Genomic DNA, 19,587 nt, shown 5'->3' on the forward strand with positions numbered 1-19,587 from the left:
AAAAAGCCAAAACCCTCAAACCAAAAAATACCACCCAGACTGTTTTTCTGTTCTGCAGAATAGTTGCAGTGCTTTTGGCAGGGCTCCATTCTCCCCTGTTACTGATGTATTTTGTTCCTTTTTTTTCTTCAGTTGATTCAGCTGTCCTCATTACAGGAAAAGCATGTGTCTTGAAAACTGCATTATGCCTTACAAAAGGATGGCAAGTATTTGTTCCAGTGAAAGGGACATGGATGGAGGGAACACAGAGCCTGATGTAGCTGCTAAGTACCATTGGTTTGTCAGCAGTTTATCTAGTGTCTTTGTATACATGATTTTAACTCTAGAGTGCTGTTTCTGATGATGTTTAAGTCAAACCACTCAAGTTCTGTGGTTTTACTTGATTTTGATTTAGCCATTTCTCCTTACCTTGGGCACTTTGTCATAGTCCTCAATAGAATTTTTGGTTATGCTCTGACTTGAATGCTGTTGGGAGTAAGAGAGTTGATAACTGTGTCAATGAATGGATCACGATTTCACATGATGTTCCTGTCACAAGTGTTCCTTACCACAACTGCTTTGCTCTCTGAGCTGTGCAGACCACAGATCCTAGGGGAGGTGAGAGGGGCTCTGGATTTCTGTGGTAGCTGCTGGTTCTTGAAGGTGGCAGCTTTCCATCCTGTCCCATCCAGAGGACCTGTCTCAGAGCTGTACTTGTGCTTTTTTGTCTCCCCCCTCCCCACAGTGTAGGGGTTTTGACTTTTGTAATAAGAGCTTTATTCCTCCTGCAAGAGGGAAAGAAAAGCTGAGCTGATGAAGCTCAGGAAAAGCGGTTGTTTCCTTCCTACAACATGTGGTAAGAATTATCTGTGTTAGCTGGCATTGAATTAAAATCACAAGATGTTCTTTGCAACACTTAATTTACTAGAAAATTAATGAGTGTCCTGGATCAGCTTGCCCTTTCCATAATTATATGAAGTATAATAATTAGAGAAGCAGTATTCCAAATAATACACTTTATTGGAGCCCAGGATTTATAGAAAGACAAGTATGAGTGGCTCTATTAAAGGGAAAGTAAATTCTACAGACTAGAGTTGGCATCAGTTTTGTCAGAATTTTCATTAGCCAGGAATACTGATGACCAAGTTTTAATTGTCCAGACAGATGTACTTTCTAATACAGCTCTTGATCTAAGAGAGCAAGTTACTCCTAGAAACTGAGGACCATAATTTCACATTCCGTGAGTTTTTTAGTAAAGTGGTTTGCTTGTTGTGCATTTTGGTATTCTGAAGGCACGGTACAGTTCCAACACTCTGAAGGGGAGCTCTTAATGTGGGATTTTTTTTCCCCTTAATTATCATATAGTGGATTTAGAAAAAGAAGAAAGGCAAATGGCATCATTCTGATGCTATCAGGACACTTCAGGTTAGAAAACAGCAAACCCCAGGCTACCTCTGACTAGGCTGCCTCCTAGCAGGAGGGACCACTCTGCATTGTTTGACTTCTGTCTGGCTAAATGCAAATAGCTGGCTAAGAATCTTGTTTCATACTTGTTGGAACTGATTTTTAAATTCTGATTAGTCATTACTGATGCTTCCTAAATGTACTGCTGCACAAAGAACAGGAGGAAACATGTTGCCTTCACTTAGATCACCGTCTTCATAATTTTGATAGCGTGTTGTGAAGAAGTGGCTTCAAATACCTTTCATAGGCTGGGTTCATCTGTTCCAAAAAAGAATGTGGAAGGAAATTAATGATAATTAAGGAAAAGGCTGTTATTTTTTTTAAGAATGATCTCTGAAAAGTAGAAAGGCTATTTAAAAAATCCCAAAGAGCCAGCTACTTCATCTATGCAAGATCTCTTTCTCTGTAGTATAGGGAAACTTTATAATGAGTACACAGTACCCATCCCAAATGGAAGTACTATTTAACTTCAAAAAAAAAAATGCTTGAACTTGAATGTTTGCTGAAGGCAAATTCTGTGTGTAGCTGTAGAATTTCAAAGAGTTGCTGATTAACAAAGTAAAAATCTTACTTAAGGCAAAGTGAGTTTTCAAACAGAGCAATAGCTATTTGCATCATGCAGAATTTTACATTACTCTACAATATGGATGAATTAACAAGTGAAAGTAAAGTGCTGAAGACCATGAAGTATGAAATTGTCCTATTTAACATTTATACTTTCCTGGTTAAATATATTCTTGAAAAAAAATATAATTCTTGCACTAGTGAATGGAAAATACCATGCAATAAGTGGCTCTTGCAGGCATCTAGTGTTTTTCCATAATATGTGAACCATGTAAACAGACTTTTAGCTTACTTTGGTACCACCTTACCTCAGTGATACAAGTTTAAAAACCCAAACCACACTGGAAGCACATGACAGTCCAGCTCCTAGGTACAAGCTCTAGAACTCTGGGGGCTGCAGTTCACTGTTAAGTTAAATGTCTGAGCTAAGATTAGAGCTGGCATAACTGGAGCATCACAGGTCAGGATTCAGAGTGAGAGACTAACAACTAAAGACTCTTATTCCACGAACTTTTATTAAAAGAAAAGCCAACATTTTCTGCTCTTGCTAATGCAGGAGTTGCCTGGCTGTCACCCCACCTCTGTACCTGTGTGTTTGTTGGTGACTTCTGAGCCCACTCGTACAGCCGCTGATAAACCTGTCCATCGTAACTGCCAAGGGCAGAATTCAGGCTTTTATCTGTGAAGTCAAAAGCATCCACTAGTGGAACAGCATCCTTCCTGAGGAGACAAATGGCACTCATGTTACTGGAGCAGATACTGCTTTCTAAGGGAGGAAAATACAGGTAAGCTTGAAAGTCTGGATTCCTCAGCCTAAAAAGCTTGTGCCAGTTTTCCCCTTGCCTACACTGTGGGGAAAATCCTGCTTGTTTTGATTCCTCAGAGCCATGTTCTACTAATGCCCTAAATTGTCTGTACTGCTGAATGGGTATGTGCAATGTCTTCTAATCACCTGAGGTCCATCCTTCATTCCCTAATGTAGGACTCAGTCTCATGTCAAATGTTTTATTAGCAGACTGCGAGTTCTTGCTTTTGGTTTTTGTAGTATTTTTTGCTTTTGTTTTGGTTTTGTTATGCTGCATGTGTTTGTTGTACAAAATGGAATAAGGTTGCTACTAGATTCATGTGAAATGCTTCACTGATCTCCAACCTTCCTCTAGTCTTTTAAGCATTTCTGTTACCGCATTGCAGGGGTGTCAAGGTCTTCTACTTGCTTGGTGTCTGTAAGAACCAAACAACCCTGAGCCATTCTAAGGGCCCATCTGACAGCAGCCAGTGACAAGAGAGTAAGTGGTTTGCTCAAATGCTGGCATTTGCATGTACCAGTTCCTTTTGGGGAAGGGCAGTTTGGGAAAAGCTAGGGTTTTGCTACAGACAGGGAAGTGTTTGTATCCTCTTTACTAATTGTAAGTAACTGACTCTAATTACCCAGGTAAATGTGCACTCATTCCTGAACCCTGTTGACAAGGCATGGACTAACAGAGAAGTTGCAATGAATTCCAGAGACAGTGATGTGTTAAGCTTTAGAAAGCATTAAGTTCAGCTTATTGCTTAACTTGAATTGTGAAAATGCCTGCTCTTTGGATCAGTCCTGTTCAGCTGTCAGTTTTGGTGTATTCTTGTTTCTCTCTGGATCTACGTAGAATTTTACATACAGCAGCAACCTGCTTCTCTGGACTGTGAGTTATTCCATTCTTAGCAAACAGCACTGAGCAGTGAAAGATAAACCCTTTGTCAAAATGCCTTTGTGATGTTGTGGCAAGTTCAAACCTGAGCACATCTCAGAGATCACGTAGTTAGTGATAAATGGCTTGAAGCAGATGCATCTGAAATAGCTGTAGGCAGGAATTGTTTGGGTACCCATTGTAACTCAGCCATGGCAACAGAGTAGGTTGTACTAGCTGTGACTTAAGCAGGTTCTGCAGTGTATGGTTGGTTGCTGGGGCTGCCTCCTGCCAGTGCTGCTCTCACTTTGCATTTTCCTACCATTTGCTCTACCACAAATTGTGGAAAGTGTTCAGGATTTCTTTATTTATATGTAAGATTTAATGTCACAGAACTTTAATTTAAAAACTGCAAAGGAGCTGGACACTTAGGTCTCTTTCAATGTGAAAATGAGCTCTATGTAGATAATTTCAATCAATATCTAGTGCTGCCAGTCAATGAATATAAAATCTGAACGAGGTGAATTGACTTTGGAGATGTTGCCACACATACTGCATCACCATTTTAGATCTATCACAGGGAGAAACAGAATAGCTTTGTATTTCCTCTCAAGCTAGAGCAGCTCACCGAATGACAGCCAGGAGGTCCAGGTATGATGCTGTGACCATGTCCATTTGAGCTCCAGATATGTATCCATCATGCAAGAAGACTCCTGCATTTGAGAAGATCCCGTGTAATGCAAAGAGGTCACAAAGATGTTTCATAATCTTCTGGATGCCAGCCTTGGTCTCGAGTCTCTCCACAGTTTCTGCAAAGTTTTTCACTGTGATGTAGTGGCAGTGAGCCTGGAAAACAAACACAATCAACACTGAATGAACCTCAAAACACTTTTAGTAGGGCAAGTGACGCAAATGTTCTTGTAAAGAATATAAAACCTTTTCATTTCCCTGGCACTTTTCCAGTCTGAATTCTTTGTTTGCTGACTGACCAGGCCTTTTGCATTCATGTCTTTAAGCAGCAGTAGAGGAGAGGACTGGGGTGTAAACAGCACTGTTGTACTTGTAAACTATACAAACCCACTTCAGAAATCACGGTGGTGCTTGTTTTGAATATTTCTAATGAATACCTCGTGATGGAGACACACTGGAATATAGTTGTGTTGATCCCTAGCTCATGAATAGGAGGGAACTCTTGTTGAAGACCTTGGGCTCATGGTAAACTGGGCTCAGTATCTACAGAGCTTCAGCTCTGAAAACATCTTTTCACAGAAGAACAACCAAACCTACCCCTTGATTTTCTGGTTTTAAGTAAACTGATGGTTTCTGTGTTAGACACCAGTAGAGTATATAACTGCCAAGTTACAGAAGCATTTACTGAGGTCCAGAGAAAATAAGGCAGGCTGATTCCATCTGTTTGTAGGTGACTTAGGTTGTGCTGACATTACTGTGGGTTGTTGGTATCTGCCTGGGTTCACTCTCTGTAAGGTTCTCCTCCCAGCTGTGGGTGTAAGTATGGCACACCTGCATTTCAGCTCTTCCTGCCAGCACAGTCCAGCAGCATGGAGGCCAGCATGGACTACAGAACCTGCCTGAGAAGCTGGGTGTCTGCTCAAGCAATTAACCTCTATGGAGTCTGCAGCAAAGCCATCCCCAGTGTCTGAGCTGAGAGCTGGCAGGCGTCAGTTCACAGAGCTGCCGTGCTAGTCATGTGGGTGACACTCCAGGGAAGGTGTGGAACAAGAAGTAAATACAGAAATGCACCAAGAAAGCAGCAGGCTATGAAGGTTTTAAAGTTATGGGGGAAATGCAAGGGGGTTGGGTGACTTTTCCTCTCCCTGAAGTACCTAAGAAACTTTAGGGGTCCAGATCCCATTTCCTAAAGACTCTAGCAGCACAGTCGCCACTGACAGCACCACAGCCAACCTTCTGCATAAGACAGGATCTTCACTTTATTTATAGAAGGGCTCCTTTATTTTTTATGCAACTGCATGGCTTTTCTGCTCTTCCAAGCTTACAGTATTGAATACATGCTGCTTCCCCTGACTGTGTAATTGAAAATGGGGCACGATGCACAGCAGACAGGTGACCACAAAAAATGCCACTGCTGAGATCATCTTTGCTCCCTTACTCAGTGACTCTTTGTTCTGAAAAGTTACAGCTCTGCTTCCCACTATGAGTGGACCAATGCTTCCGAGAGTTTTGCAACAATCTCAGCTGTTGCTGAGTTTGACTCATCAGGGACTTTGTCTAATCCACTGACTACAAGGGGGACTGTTCCCTACCATGAAATCACCAGGTTGATATCACCACAGTTAGGTAAGAGTAGGGTTCCTTTTTCCCTCTCAGGGGCTTCTTGCTAAGTCCATTTCAATTTGAGTTGGCTCTGGCTGAACAGTAGATAAAAGCGTGATGATTTTCATTATAAACTGAATTATGTTAAAATAAACCATAGATTTGTTTCCAAATATTCCTTTGCTCAGGGAAGGAAGGGAGGGAAGGCCTTCACCAGAATTGTATAAAAATCACTTAATTGGATATTTTTAAAAAAAACGCTGTTTCTGTGGAGATTATGAAGTATCAGTGATTTTGGTTTTCATTTAAATTTAGGGCTTTTCTCCCTTCTTGCTTTCTTTTCTGCTTAGTTCTGTACTAACTAACCCCTGTTTTGGGGAACAAATGTTGCTGTCCTGATACTCCAGCTGAAGGCGTGCTGGTTGCCTCTAATCGATGTGAACTGGAAGCTGGCTTTCAATCTCTTACTAATTTGATTTTGATTTGATTTTTGTCTGCCAGTTGTAATTAACGTGGCTCTTATCACTGCTTTTCATTGTTTTTCCTGCAGTTATCTTCCCTGTGAGAGCAGTAGCTGTAAGCAATACTGCACGTTTCACTCCTGCTGTGACTCTGCCACTTGCAGGAGGGTGCTTTGGGGAAGCTTTCCTCTGGGGGTCAGAAACACTAGAGCCTTACAAACAGATGAGTGTTAGCTGAAGATGGTGTGTTCTTGTTGCAGGATATGGGAGGTATGATGCTGCTAATAGTGGCAGCATAACTGTACTCCCTTTAGTCTTTTTCTACCTGGCCAGACGCAAAACTCTTCACATCAGAAACTGCTTCTTACTAAAGTTTTGTCACCATGCAGACTACAGTGGTGCCTTGCTCTTTGTGGTGTTCCTTCGATGCTAATAGAAAACAATAAACAGCACTGACACTTTCAGCTAATCATGCTGTTTCTGTTGCATGCTGTATCACAAAGACAACCATCAAATAACCAAATAAATTTTGCTAACCTTTGCAGCCTGCACCAGCTGCACTGTACACCGGTTCCATGCATCGTACTTTTTGACTCCAGACTGAACCAAGTCCCGTAGTTTAGCTGCTGTGCTGCTTATCAGTCTGGAAAATTGAGAAAACATATTGTGTATGAGTGAAGCAGCCCACAGGCGCTCATTTCATACTCAGACTTGTGTGTGATCAGATGGCAAACTGGCGTTTCTGACATTTGAAATTATCTCTACACAGTATAAGCAAAATTAGCTTATGCTAAATCTAAATACGAATTGGGAGAAGCACCCAGACCACCCTGGTACTTAAGGATTTCTGCCTTCTCTGCTTCCAGGGTAGTTTACCAGTGGGCTGCTGAGTTTTTCTTGGATTGTGTATGTAAGGAGAGTGCAAAACAAAACAATGGTAACTTTGGACTGATGTTACATTAGGTTTCTACTTTTCTACACAAGGATCCAAATCCTGCTCCCAGTGACACTTTTGGAAGAATGGCTCTGGTTTTATGCTAATTTGAATGACAGCGGGGTTGTCTATCTGTTTACCTGGTTTTTGAAGATGAAGCCTGCATAGTGCACATAATACTAATGAGACCACTCATTGTGCCATTTATATTTGGCTGAACAGTTGTAAGGCTACAGATGGAATGAGAGGCTCTGTGTTTGCTGTGGTGTTATTTGAAAACATCTGCTTCCCAGGTATGTGAAGTCTTACTTTCTGTACAGAATTGCACAGGGGTCAGTTGCCTAAAGGTTTTACTGGGTGGCAGCTCACTGATGTGGTCTGAGATTTACTTAACTAGTGCCATCAGCCCGGTATAGAATCAGCTTTATAGACTGTAGTTTTTAGGTAGCACATGACTTAACTTCTGATGTTTTGAAGTGAAAGCTTCACACTGACTGTTGGATACAGCTGTTAATCCTGTGTGAGTCTTCCTTTTCTTTTCCAGGAGCAGATGGTGTCAATTCTAGATTATTTACCTCCCTTTAAAGCAAGGAAGAAACTGAGTGCTCAACACATTTCTGCTGTCAAAGAGAGAAATCCCATCCCCTGTACTGACCTGACTGCTGAGTGTTGGTAGGCCTCAGTGTAAATATCTGGACTGAGAAAATCCAACTTGTTCTTGGCTGGACACTTGCTGGGTTTCACTGCAGCCAGATATGTGACAGATGGTGGAACAGGCTGGCCAGCACTGGCTGCCATGAAGCACTTAATCAGGAACCTGGGAAGAGGGTAGAGAGCAGGGTATGGTTGTGAGTCCCATACAGCAAGTGGTCATGCAAAAAGTAAAGTGGACCTGGGTGAGGAGCAGTGTGGTGTGACCCATCCCATCAGTGGTCCAGAATGGATCTGAACAAGTAATGACCTTCTGTTTTACAAGTTACTCACAGTATCCTGACCTGTGAGGGGTTTCTGGGGTATCGTGCCTACTGTGTTTAATGCTGCAGCAATCTGTAGTGATGAATTTTTAGGAAGAAACTTGCTGTAGCTGTTAGCAGTCTCAGCAGCATGGTGATAAGATAGAGTATCAACTTTGCAGCCTAAGCTGTCATCATGCTCTGGGAGTCTTAATGGTGGTTTGTGATCCCCAACACACAGTCCCCTTAATGATAAACGTGCGATGCTTTCTTGGAGCTAAACAGGTGTCCAAGGAACATTCCCCACTCCCTTATTTTCTTGGCACCTTGGCTATGACCCAGACTGACTGGGCCTGGAAGTAAAAGGTTACAGCATTTCCCTTGACTCTGCCATTGATCTTGCAAAAGGAGGTACTAATGGCTGCAGAGATATCTGCATGGAAGCAGAGAGTTATGTGGTAGCACCTCTGTCCCTGGGAAGTGCACTGGTTTTCTCCTTCTAGTAAAACCACACATTATTAAAAATTCAAGCAGCTGTGGTTTCTTTCTCCCGTGTTTCATCTGCTCTGGAGAATCATCAGTCTGCATGCTTGGAGGAGACTGTTCCTACAGCATGACTCATCTGTTTCAGTTGTTGTTCAGTTGTTGTATCCAACAACTTCACCTTCTCTAATCAATCTGACTTTACCAATATCATGTTATATTGGTTGCTTAAAAAAATAAACAGCAGAACTTGTATGGCAGTGCTTTTGCTGTGCTGCCAGACAAAGAGGAAAATGAGGTTATGCAGAACAGCACCTGCATACATCCCAAACTCAAAAATAGGAGAATCCAATTCCCACACACCTCCATGCCTGTTAGACAGAAGACATGAATAGTTATGTCCTGAGCTGTATTTTTAGAAGATGCTGTGAGAAAGGAGTAGCTGGATTTACTGGTTTGGGAGAAGTAGCAAAGGTTGAATAAATAAGAGGTAGGCTTTTAGATGAGCAAATTTGAATTGTTACCTGGCAGTTTGCAGGAGCAAAATGGTGTTTTCCCCTTCATAAATACATGAGGCAAGTATCTTAGTATACAAGGAAGGGAGTCCACTCAGCAAGGAGTAACCATGTCCCCCACATGCCCGGAGGCAGATCTCCACTCCTGAAGTGCAGTGCTGAGTAACCAGGGCTTTGAAGCCTGAAGAAAATGCATGGAGCTGTTAAAAAAAAAAAAAAAAAAAAGAAAAAAAAAAAAAAGAAGAAAAGCAGCATTAATAGTGGAAGTATTCTAAAGCAATCCTTGGGGTAAGCTTCCTTCTTTAATTTTGTGGATTTTCTGGACATGAAGTCCCTGTCAGATCCTCCTTTGCATGCTGATATAGCACCCAGCTCCGGGAGCATGGCCTTTGGTTTCTACTTGGAATGCAGCACACTCTCACACACCCCCATGCTGGGAAACCTGTGGCCAGTTTATGGATTTTTGGGTTTCTCTTAACTAGCAGTGGCTTTGGTTGCCCTTGTCCAGAGTGTGTTTTCATTTCAGGCTTCCAGTTGAGAAATTGTATGTTCTAAAAAGTCACATTTTTGGTTTTTTGGCTCAGGAGTGAAAACTGCATGTGCATTTGTAGATGAAATTGTGAAATAACCAGTTCCTTGGAACAAGGTTTTTAGCAAGCAGACATGCTTTTCAAGGACTTGTCACTCTGCAATAGTTCCCAAAAGGAAAAATTTTGGGCAGTCAAACAAATGCTGTTAGAGAGTAGCTGTGGAGTTAGGACATGCCATATGCTCTCTTAGTGCTTCCTTACTTAGTGGTGAGAGGAATGCTTGTCCAACTTGCTAAAATACTTTGCTATTTAGAGCTGAGAAGTGCTGTACAAGCTAATCCTGCTGCAGCTCACCTCTGGCAGTGTGTCAAAGTTCTTCCTCTGGATCTCCCTGTATGCCCTGTTGAATAACTCCTGCAGGTAGTCATTGATGAAATGAAAGGCATAGGCTGCTGCCAGCTGGGGCAGCAACTTCTCTTGCTGAGTTTGGTAGTCAAGGATTTTTGCTTCTTGTTCCCTGTTGGAAGACAGCTGATGAAGTAGGGAAAGTGAGGACACAGGTGTAACTAGTGTTAGCTTACATAATGAAAATCAGTGTTTTCATGGCCAAGAAAAAGTATGTGAATGGGACTGAGCTAATGTTGTGGCAGCAAATCTGCCTGGCTTGCTAGGCTGCAGAGAAACAAGCCCAGGAAAAGAGCAGTTTTTCTGCTGTGTTGGTGAACCAGCCAACAGATCAGAAAAGGTTCTGTGTGACTGGACTGGGGAACAGGGACTGTGGGAGAGGACAAAGATGAAACCTTCAGGGACACCAGGTTGTTGGTGTTAGATGGGAGGCAGTGATACAGCACCCTGACAAACATTTGCTTTTCAGAGTGGATCGTTGTGGCCCTGATGTAGGTAGGATTATCTGAAAAATATTTGTGTCTAAATTATTTTAAGCTTTACGAGCTTTTTTTTGGATGTTCTTTGCCACTGTTGCTGTGGTTAGTACACTTAAGGCTTCTAACCACAGAAGTGGTTGTTACAACAGTTCAGCATCCTGTGCTCTTGTGTTTGGTTTGTGTTTGAACCATGTTCTCATTAGGATCTTGTTTTTGATAGGATGCTTAAGTGGAAAATTTTGAAATCCATTAAAATGATTTAAAAAGCACAGGGATTCTTACCAGACTAATAAAATTCAGTGTTGTAAAGTGTGCATATTGAAACTGTGGATGCTGGAAGGTACCCACTAGTAGGGTCCATTAGTAGGATGCTATGGAATAAGAATTTAGCAGTCTGCTTGGTCTGGATTCTGATGAGTTGTGGGATTACAAGGGAAGTCCAGTTATAAGAAAAATAAGTTGCTTGTGTGAACCACTGAGCTATTCAAACTTTGAAACTTATCACAGAAAGAACTGTAAACATTCTCTTGTACTCTGACTGAAGCTCGTTAATGTAAATAATAAGGAACTATGTTTGTAAATGCCCAATCTGGGAAATAAGCCAGCGATGTGCTGAAAGATAAGATGAAAAGCAGAAATAAAAGAGTGGTGTGGGGGAAGGTGGTGCATGGTTCCCTTCCCATCACTGTGGACTTGCATGGCATTACCCAGGCTTCAACTTGGACTGCCTGCGAACCACGGAGTACCGGATGGCGATGGTGCAAGCTTTCATCAGAGGTGCTAAAACCTCATCTGAAAGGAGGGAAATGCGCACCGTAGTCATTGTGAAATAATTAATCTTCTGTGATCCCCGTCTGACGTAGGTGCCGTCTGGTTGAACCTGGTGTAGAGAGGGGATGTTAGACTTCACCTTCTTCGGTACCAGGATGGGTGTATAATCTCTGTGCATAGAATAAAATTGACATCAAAATATTTCACTGAATGCAAAACTAAGTGTCCTTATGCATGCTGGATGAAAGGTGCTATTTCTGGCTCAGAGAGGTTCTGCCTGTCCCGACCTCTGAACGTGGAATTCCTGACACTGAGCTTCACTTAGGATTCAGATAACATCTGGCCTTGATAAAACCTCAAGAGAATTGCAGACACCTCAAAGGAAGATTTTTTTGTCCTAAATTTAGGCATAAATTTAGGCATCTTCTCTCTGGCTGTGCAATACGAGTCTGATGGGTAAGTCTGGGATGTGAGCCCGTACATACCTCACAAAACTTGCTCAGCATGTTCTCCCTGGGGATGCGCACGTTCTGCAGCATGAGGTAGCCATTGTCAGCATGCTCAAAATTCATTTTGGGACCAATGTCTCCTGCAGTTATGCCTGCAGCAGGATAAAACATAGCCTGCTTACTTCCACTTGAACATTTCCCTCCCTGTTTTGTGTCAGGCTTGGGATCTCAAAGGAACAGCATGCTCAGCTTTGCTTTTCCCACAGCATAGGTGATCTTGCCTGAAGGATGAAACAAACACTCAAGTTGCCTTGTGGTAGTTGTTACCCATGGTGGCTGGGGTGTTAATGCAGAGTTGGTCAGAGCAGCCCAGGCTTCTGGTTAAGAAGGGTTGGTCTGGATATGTCTGAGTATCCCTTAAATATTCTTTAGATTAAATGGTTGAGGTTAATTATAGCTATGCCTTGGATATCCCTCTTGGTTTGGTGTTGGCAATTTTAAGTTTCTCTCCCTTGGCCCAATGTTTTAGAAAACATTTAAAGGCAAAATAGGGAGAGCACCTGCACAACTGCTGCAATGTTTCGGGTTGTTTACCTGGGCAGAGTGAATGGTCCTGAAGGCTGCGGATCTGCACGATGAAGGGATGGATGCCATAGCACTTCCCGTGGATGTACAGCTGAGCAAAGGCCACTGTGTGGGTTGCTGACCTTCCCACTGTGAGAAGAAAAACAGCCCCATTCCCTTAAGACAAGGCACAGCATAAATGCTTCCCCAGTTAAGAGCAGTCACTGCTAACTGTGCATGCAGCAGGTCTTTACTTAAAGTATGGGTCAAGGTAGGTGAGATCCACAGTTGCTGAGAGCTGGGTTAGCCTAAATCTGATCTCTGAGCCTGCCCTTGGGTCTCAGAAGAGCATAATTCTTAAGCCTCTGTCACTGCCTGTGAGGCTTGGATGAACAGTTTGCATCAGCAGATAAAGAAAAAAAAAAAGTAGTTAATGATGATGCAGTGCTGAGAGTGTGGGAAGTGCTGTGGCTGCTGGAGTAACTCCAGTTATTTTCTGTGAAATACCTTCCTGAAGGGAACCATGAATTTCACACTCGAGTCCTTTATGCTTATCTTTTATGCTGATGATCTCCCTGCAGTTTTTAGTTGTTTGAATATCATTTACAAAGATGGAAGATTGATTCCTGCAGAAGTAGGAGTTTCACTGAGTGAAGTTCTCCAGCCTGCCACCCAAGGGCTTTTTGATAGATGATGGTGGCTCCCTTCTGGCCACTGAACTTGTAGAAAACCCTTTGGTCTCTTACTTGCCTCTTGCTGTATGCATCTCTTACCGAAGTCTTCTGCTAGCACCTGGGTCTTCAAACACAGAGCTTGAGCAGCACAGACTGGGGAACCAAAAGAAGTAAACAAGGAAAAACCAAAACGTTTTTTGTGGTACTTACTGTCTCCAGGCCACCACTTCATGGCAGAGATCTTTGGTGTATTCAGTATAAACTCCTGTGTACTGCTATCAAAGACCGCTGTTGTTTCCAAACCCTGAAGATAAGTTCCTTAAAAGAAAAAATTTAAAAATTTAAATATATATATGTGTGTGTATGTGTGTAAGTATATATATGTATATATTTGTCCTGGTGTATTCCAAGGAGGGAGAGAGTGGAGGATTGTGGAGTCAGGTGTGGGTATTACCAGAGTTTTGTGATTTACCCTCCTGCTAAGAACCTTAGGATGATGATATTCCCAGTGACCCCGTGCCACCTCCTGCAAAGATCTCGAGCCACATGCTACTCAGGTAAGCTGCCTGGCTCATGGTAACAACCATCAGCTTGGGCAAGCTGCCTGGCTGATCCCCTCTGCTGATGGTGTCTGTCTGCTCATGGTGAGCTTTCACTCGTGCTCTTGTTATTTTTTCCACATTGGTGAAACCAAAGCCAGCACATCTTCAGCTTGCAGAGGACCACTGAGGACACCAACCTCCAACATGCAGGTGCCATCTTCTCCCCCAGTCACCCCTGCAGAGGACCACTGAGGACACCAACCTCCAACATGCAGGTGCCATCTTCTCCCCCAGTCACCCCTGCCCCAGTGTGAAGCACGGGCAGCTTGAACTCGAATTCCCCCAAGAATCTGGGCCAGAGCCTTTAGTCTTACAGCAATGCTGTGTTTTCTTCTCAGCCTTACCGTGCCCCAGTTCAGTCTGGGCGTAGCTTCCAATTAGCTGATACTGGCTGGCGAGAGGAATCCACTTGGCAATCTGTTCGTCGGAGCCCAGCATGGAAATACTCCTCACGAAGATGCGGTGAAGGAGAAACGCGACGTCTCCTGACAGTGCCCTGAGGGGAAGGCACAAGGAGTGTTTTCACTCAGGTGAGGTTCCAGGGATGTGATGAATGAGGCAGTGGTACTGCAGTGGTGACCAGACAGAACTTCCTGATGTCTTTTCATTTCTGCATTGTCATAACCTCACCCCATGCCCAACATCAATGCAGCATTGCAGGAAAAGTGCTCTTCCGAGCTGCTTCTGTTCCTTCCTTAATGACATAGTTTGCTGAAGTGTTGCTAGCTTATTATTCACTTGCTCTTGGAGAAAATATCTGTTCTGAATAGCAGATGTAGAACTCCTAAAAACAAAGCCCAGCTCTAGGGCTCCTGTGGCTTGCGAGCCCACTGTATCTTTAATTTACTTCATAGGACTTTTTTCCTGATTGTTTAAGTCATATTTTAAGGCTGAGCTAAAAAAACTCCACCACCCAACCCTAACCCAGGCCCTTCACCGTGGGGCACATTAGACTGAATTACATATGTAGGAATCCGAGACCTGGATTTCCTGAACCTTCCCATTCCTGTTCTGGGAAAATACCTCAGGACATTGGGTTTGTTGATGTATTCTTCACTGGGTGTTTGCTGTCAGCTGCTGCCAGTGAAAAAGACTGGGTTCCTTGGCCTAAGCTGAGATGCTTTTTTCTTGTGGAAAAATGCAAATACATCCTTGTAACACCGGGCTTATTATCTGGTCAGATCCTTCACTATCAACAGCTGACAGAACTGCACACATCCTAGAAAGTTCTATTCCAGAAGGTGTGTATGGGAACTTGAGTACAGTTGTTTCCATGGTGCAAACCAGAAACTCATTTAAGCTTTTTGTGTGTGGTGCGTGCGTGAGAAATCCTAAATCAATATTGAGAATATAGTCCCTCTTAGGATTCCTCAGATTATGGTTCAATCACAGATATAAGTACATGTGCTCTCACACCTAAATGTAAGTGTCTCTGCTGTTGTCAGTGGTTTGTGTAGCTGTTAGCAGGTTGCTTCATTGCAGTGCTCTAGTAAGCATCTCATCCTAGATAGATACCTTTTATTCTTAACAGATGTCTGTGACCTTTACTTTATCCTGGCCCTGAGAAAGGATCAGTCATGCTGGAAAAGTGTGTGGGTAAAATATGAACAAAGAAGTTTAACAGGAAATTGCTTTGATTAACAGAAAAAGACTTAATGAAGCCTTGGCAGCCCATCCAGAAATAGCATTGCTTTAATTGCAATTTAAAAAGCTCTTAAATGTGTGGCTTTGTCAGGAAGAGCTTGGTGCTCACCTGGTTGTTTCATCAGACAAGAGCTGTCCTGTGAGGCAGCTGTGATCTTAATCCAGCAAAATATGGTATCACACTGCTGGCCCTTGGCATCAGGGGGCCTGATAAAAGCAAATCTTGCTGGAAGAGGCACTTGAGAGCTTTGTCAGATGTTAAAATCTGCTGGCAGGTTGGTTTTTGGGTTGCTTTTTTTTTTTCTTTCTGCTGAGAGAGGAGTGGAGAGCTGCTTTTCATTGGGAATATAATGATCAGGTCCAGGAGCTCCTGATGGATGATTTGATTATTTCCCCCGTTATAAGCCCCGATTGCTGTAGGTGGTGAAGAGCTTAGTGTAAAGAAAATATAGTATTTCACATCATGAAATACTGATAAGTGGCTTTTAATGTCAGTGGTGATTTGCAAGGTGCAGACATTGCCCTTTTGAATGGTGCTTTTGAACTTCCACCTTTTCAGCTGAAACCCCCCTGAATTAACATGTGCACCAGGCAACAGCAAAATGGTACTTTTATTTAGCAAAGGAGGAAAGAAGGAGGAGCAAGCAATTAAAATGTGGAGCTCAACCCCATGCAGAACATTAAAGAAAGGATTGTGATATTTTTTTTCCTTTTACCTACAAACTAAGGTGTGGGGTTTTTTTTGTTGATTTGTTTTGTTTTGTTTTTAAATACAATATGGAGTTTCTAGATAGAGAATATGTCACCTTATATTTATCTGCAAGCCAGTAATTTAACTGAAACAGCACCATTTCCAATTCTGGTTATGTATTTAAAAATGTCTGAGGGGCAGCATGAGAGCTATGGCACAGGTACGTGGATTGCTGAAGTGGAAGTATCACACTGGGGATGTGAACTGCTGTGATCTATTGTGCTGCAGCTTTGTGCTGCTGCTCTTTGAGAAGTTCCCTGCTGTGTATCATAATTTTTCCTTTTCCTGAGCATGCTGCTAAAGTAAAAACCTGCAGCATGTTTTTTATCAAAATGTTTTCTGTCAACTGTTGGCCTCCTCCAGCCTTTGCTAAAGATGATTTGTATTGGCATACAAAACTTTTAACAGAAAACCAGCTGTACATTAAAAAAACAAGTAAGAATCACCTGTAAATATACTTATATTCAGGTCCATTTTCAGTCCATCCCATCTCATGCATCTTTTTCTGGAGGTGAACAGCTTTTCTGACTGCTGCTTCATACCTCTCATTCTGGCTCTGGAAATACTGACTTTCTCTGCTAAATTCAGGGTCAGATTCGATAGCTTCAACTGCAAAGCAACACAGAAGAGTTGGTTCTCCTGGGGCTGGGAAGGCACGGGCAGTGGATTCCAATGTTGTGGCTTTTTAGGGTGACTGGAGGCAGGTTTTATTTTGCCATTGTTAGTTCCAATGGCTGTCACACCTAACTGAACAGCTCGGAGGCTGGGGGAGAAGGAGGAGAGGGGAAATGCTGGGCCTGGAAAAGGGGTCTGCTGAGTGGGAAGAATGACCCTGCAGGGGAAGGCTCTGCCCTTGGTCAGGGTGTGAAAGGTGACTGTGTGCATTGAAATGCCATGGAACCCTCTGCCTCTAAGTGCTGTTCCAGTGCTGTGACAGCAGTTAGAGATGGACTCAGCTGGATTTTGCTGAGGGTGGCTAACAGCCAGAGCAGGGAGGTGTCCTGCTCAGCACCTGCACTTTGGCTCAGACTTTACTAGCCCTTCAGAGGGTTGCAAAGCTGCTCCTGGGTTTGTTCTTTCTGTGTCAGCCCAATGCTCTCTTTTTGCCCTAAAACCTTTCAGTCCATTAACATTTAAGGTTTTACTGAGCTCCAGCTACATCACAAAGCATGCAATTCCAGAGGCTGTTCTTTTTTCATTTGATAAGAGTATCATCTAGGGTTATTTACAGTGATGAAAGCATTTTCTTTTTTTTTTTCCTTTTTTTTCTCCAGTCCTTTTGAGCACACAGCCATTTTTCAGCACACCCATCACAAGTGAAAGCAGCTCAGCCTGCCCATGCCAACCCATATGATGAGCTCCCAACCCGGACAAGCCTGGTGTGCCAAGGAGGGTCATCCAGTTGTGGTTTCCCCATGGTGTCCATCACTGCCCAGCAACACTAGCCTCCAGCACATCCTCCTTACACAGAGATGCTCACCAGCGTGACTGGTTTAACCAGTCTTGCCAGAGATACTGGGAAAGGGAGCATGGAATGGGAAAACAGGGAATGGGAAAAGCTTCAGACAGCAAGGAGTGGCTGCGGAGGAGTAGTGTTGATTTACAGTAGCAGGGGACTCCAGCTCCTTGTTCCCATTTTTTTAAGAGATGAGCCATAAGCAAATACCTCGGAGTCCAACCCCCACCGTGCTGCCAGGAGGAGGGAGAAGCATGGGGGCTGTGGGCACACTCTGCACCAGGCAGATCCCTCGTAGAGCTCACTCACCCACCGCCCTCCGCATCCGAGTTTGCTCCACGCCACCGTCCAGCCGGGCCGTGAGCTTCTCCACGCTGAAGGAGGGCGTTTGCCTCTCACTGGCAATGTCAGGATTCACGCTGCTGAGGCCGGAGCCCTGCCAGTGTTTTCCAGTCTCCAGCAGAGCCATCCTGGAGGCTGAGCTGCTCTGGGGAGGGATGGGGCTTGTCAGGTGCTGGCACGCCTGCAGTGGGTGGTGGGTGAGGGTGCTGGGTGGTTTCAGTTGGGTTGGCCAAGGTGCTCCTACAAAGGCATCCTGGGGCACGACTCCTGTGTTGGGGGAAGCAGCTACTGCAGCTCAGCAAAATCTGCTGTAGAAGTGGACTTTGTACACAAATAGGTACCACGTTAGTTTAAAGCAAACAACAAACGAGTTGCTGTCTTGTCCTCGCTGCAATGATACAGACTGAAAATTTAGGGCACTTCCTCAGAGTTCAAAAATGCAGGTTGAATGATTTTTATTTTTTTTTAAACATAAAATCTTTATCTTTCACCAGCTTGTCCCAGATATTTATGAGAAGTTACAGCTAGAATATCCCACAGCTGAGTTAATGTTTAAGAAACTTTCTGGCTCTGGCTTGTCCGCCCGTGGCCCCTGCTCCGAGCTCCTGCAGGCAGCTCCCGGGGGGCCGGCTTTATCTTCATTCCCAGCCACTTAATTCCCGTCTTTGCGGGATGTGCCATAGGATACTAACAAAAACCAAATGTAGTATGTGGAAATTCAAGCAGATTTTTCCCTTGGAGAAGCTGTCTGCTTCCTGAACTGTAATAACTGTAATTCCTGTTTAATAACTGTAAGAAATTTGGATTTTCTGGCAAAAGATGTTTTTTTTTTTATTTCTTGCTTTTCTGATACTCAGACCTTCTTGTTTTAGGAGGGCACAAAAAGCCTGAAATCAGTGTGCTCAACACAAGAGATGGAAATAACCCGGAGCTGCCCTTGAGCCGCCCCAGGACGCCCTGTGCTGGGCTCAGCCCCAGCTCCCTCTTCCGCGAGGCCGCGTAAGGAAAACCTCCGTGCGAACGCAGCCCCCCACGTACCTTGTCCCACGCGTGCCTGGGGGAGCCGTCTGGCTGCTGCCTCCCACCCTGGGCCGCCGTCCTGGCCTCCCCGCTGTAGGACCTTGTCCCCGGGGCCAGAGGAGCCCGCCCCGACCCAGCCCGGCCCGGCCCGTGGGTGGTTCTGCGTGTGCGCGGCGCAGCGGGGCCCTGCGCTGCCGGCAGCGGCCACTGCGCCTGCGAGGTGTCCGGGACAGCAGCTCCCGGGGCCCGCGGGGCTGGAGCTTCAAGTTTGTTTGTTTTTTTTAAGTCAAGTTGTATTGATCTCCCTTCAGGATATTTGTGCGTTGGAGGCTGCGCTTCCAGCTCTGGCACCAAAGTAGCACCCTTGATCCTGTCCTGGTATTTTTAATTGCTTTTGGTTTTGTTTTTAATGTGAGCACCCCTTGGGCTCTCGCTGCTCCTCGCCTGTGAGTTGGATTTGCTCAAGGTTTTCCCAACTCGGTTATGGCAGTGCCCTCAGCCCTTCCCGCAGTTTAGGGTGTAGGGGGAGGTGCCATGGGGTGAGTGCTGCCTTCACCTCCGGCGAGCCTCAGTCTGTCCCTCAGTCTGTGG

General features: G+C 44.1%; 1 protein-coding gene across 3 annotated transcripts; it reads right to left on the bottom strand.

Annotated features, from left to right (window-relative positions):
• Positions 1-980: 980 nt before the first annotated feature.
• ACOX2 (acyl-CoA oxidase 2) lies at positions 981-19,182 on the bottom strand. 3 transcript variants are annotated; one of them, XM_030458204.1, is made up of 15 exons: positions 19,015-19,182; positions 17,944-18,116; positions 16,625-16,787; positions 14,128-14,279; positions 13,392-13,499; positions 12,538-12,657; positions 11,980-12,095; positions 11,431-11,603; positions 10,194-10,356; positions 9,319-9,509; positions 8,014-8,175; positions 6,962-7,067; positions 4,300-4,517; positions 2,595-2,727; positions 981-1,701 (listed from the first exon to the last, which is right to left on the bottom strand). In XM_030458204.1, the coding sequence occupies exons 2-15, from the start codon at positions 18,101-18,103 to the stop codon at positions 1,639-1,641; spliced, it is 2,028 nt and encodes a 675-aa protein (XP_030314064.1). In that variant the 5' UTR covers positions 18,104-18,116; positions 19,015-19,182; the 3' UTR covers positions 981-1,638. The 3 variants fall into 3 exon arrangements, with proteins under 3 accessions (XP_030314064.1, XP_030314063.1, XP_030314062.1); XM_030458203.1 differs by having other exon boundaries at positions 17,944-18,121; XM_030458202.1 differs by having other exon boundaries at positions 17,944-18,297; positions 19,015-19,066.
• Positions 19,183-19,587: the final 405 nt, after the last annotated feature.

The sequence above is a fragment of the Calypte anna genome, chromosome 12, assembly GCF_003957555.1.
Source record: "Calypte anna isolate BGI_N300 chromosome 12, bCalAnn1_v1.p, whole genome shotgun sequence".
Classification (NCBI taxonomy): Eukaryota; Metazoa; Chordata; class Aves; order Apodiformes; family Trochilidae; genus Calypte; species Calypte anna.

Excerpts from the sequence above, each read along its gene's own strand:
- ACOX2 (XM_030458204.1), bottom strand. The coding sequence starts at position 18,103 with ATGGCTCTGCTGGAGACTGGAAAACACTGGCAGGGCTCCGGCCTCAGC. Across the intron at positions 12,658-13,391 it reads GAAGTGGTGGCCTGGAGACA|TGGGAAGGTCAGCAACCCAC; the intron begins GTAAGTACCACA and ends TTCTTCTCACAG. Across the intron at positions 9,510-10,193 it reads ACTTTGACACACTGCCAGAG|CTCCATGCATTTTCTTCAGG; the intron begins GTGAGCTGCAGC and ends TTTTTTTAACAG.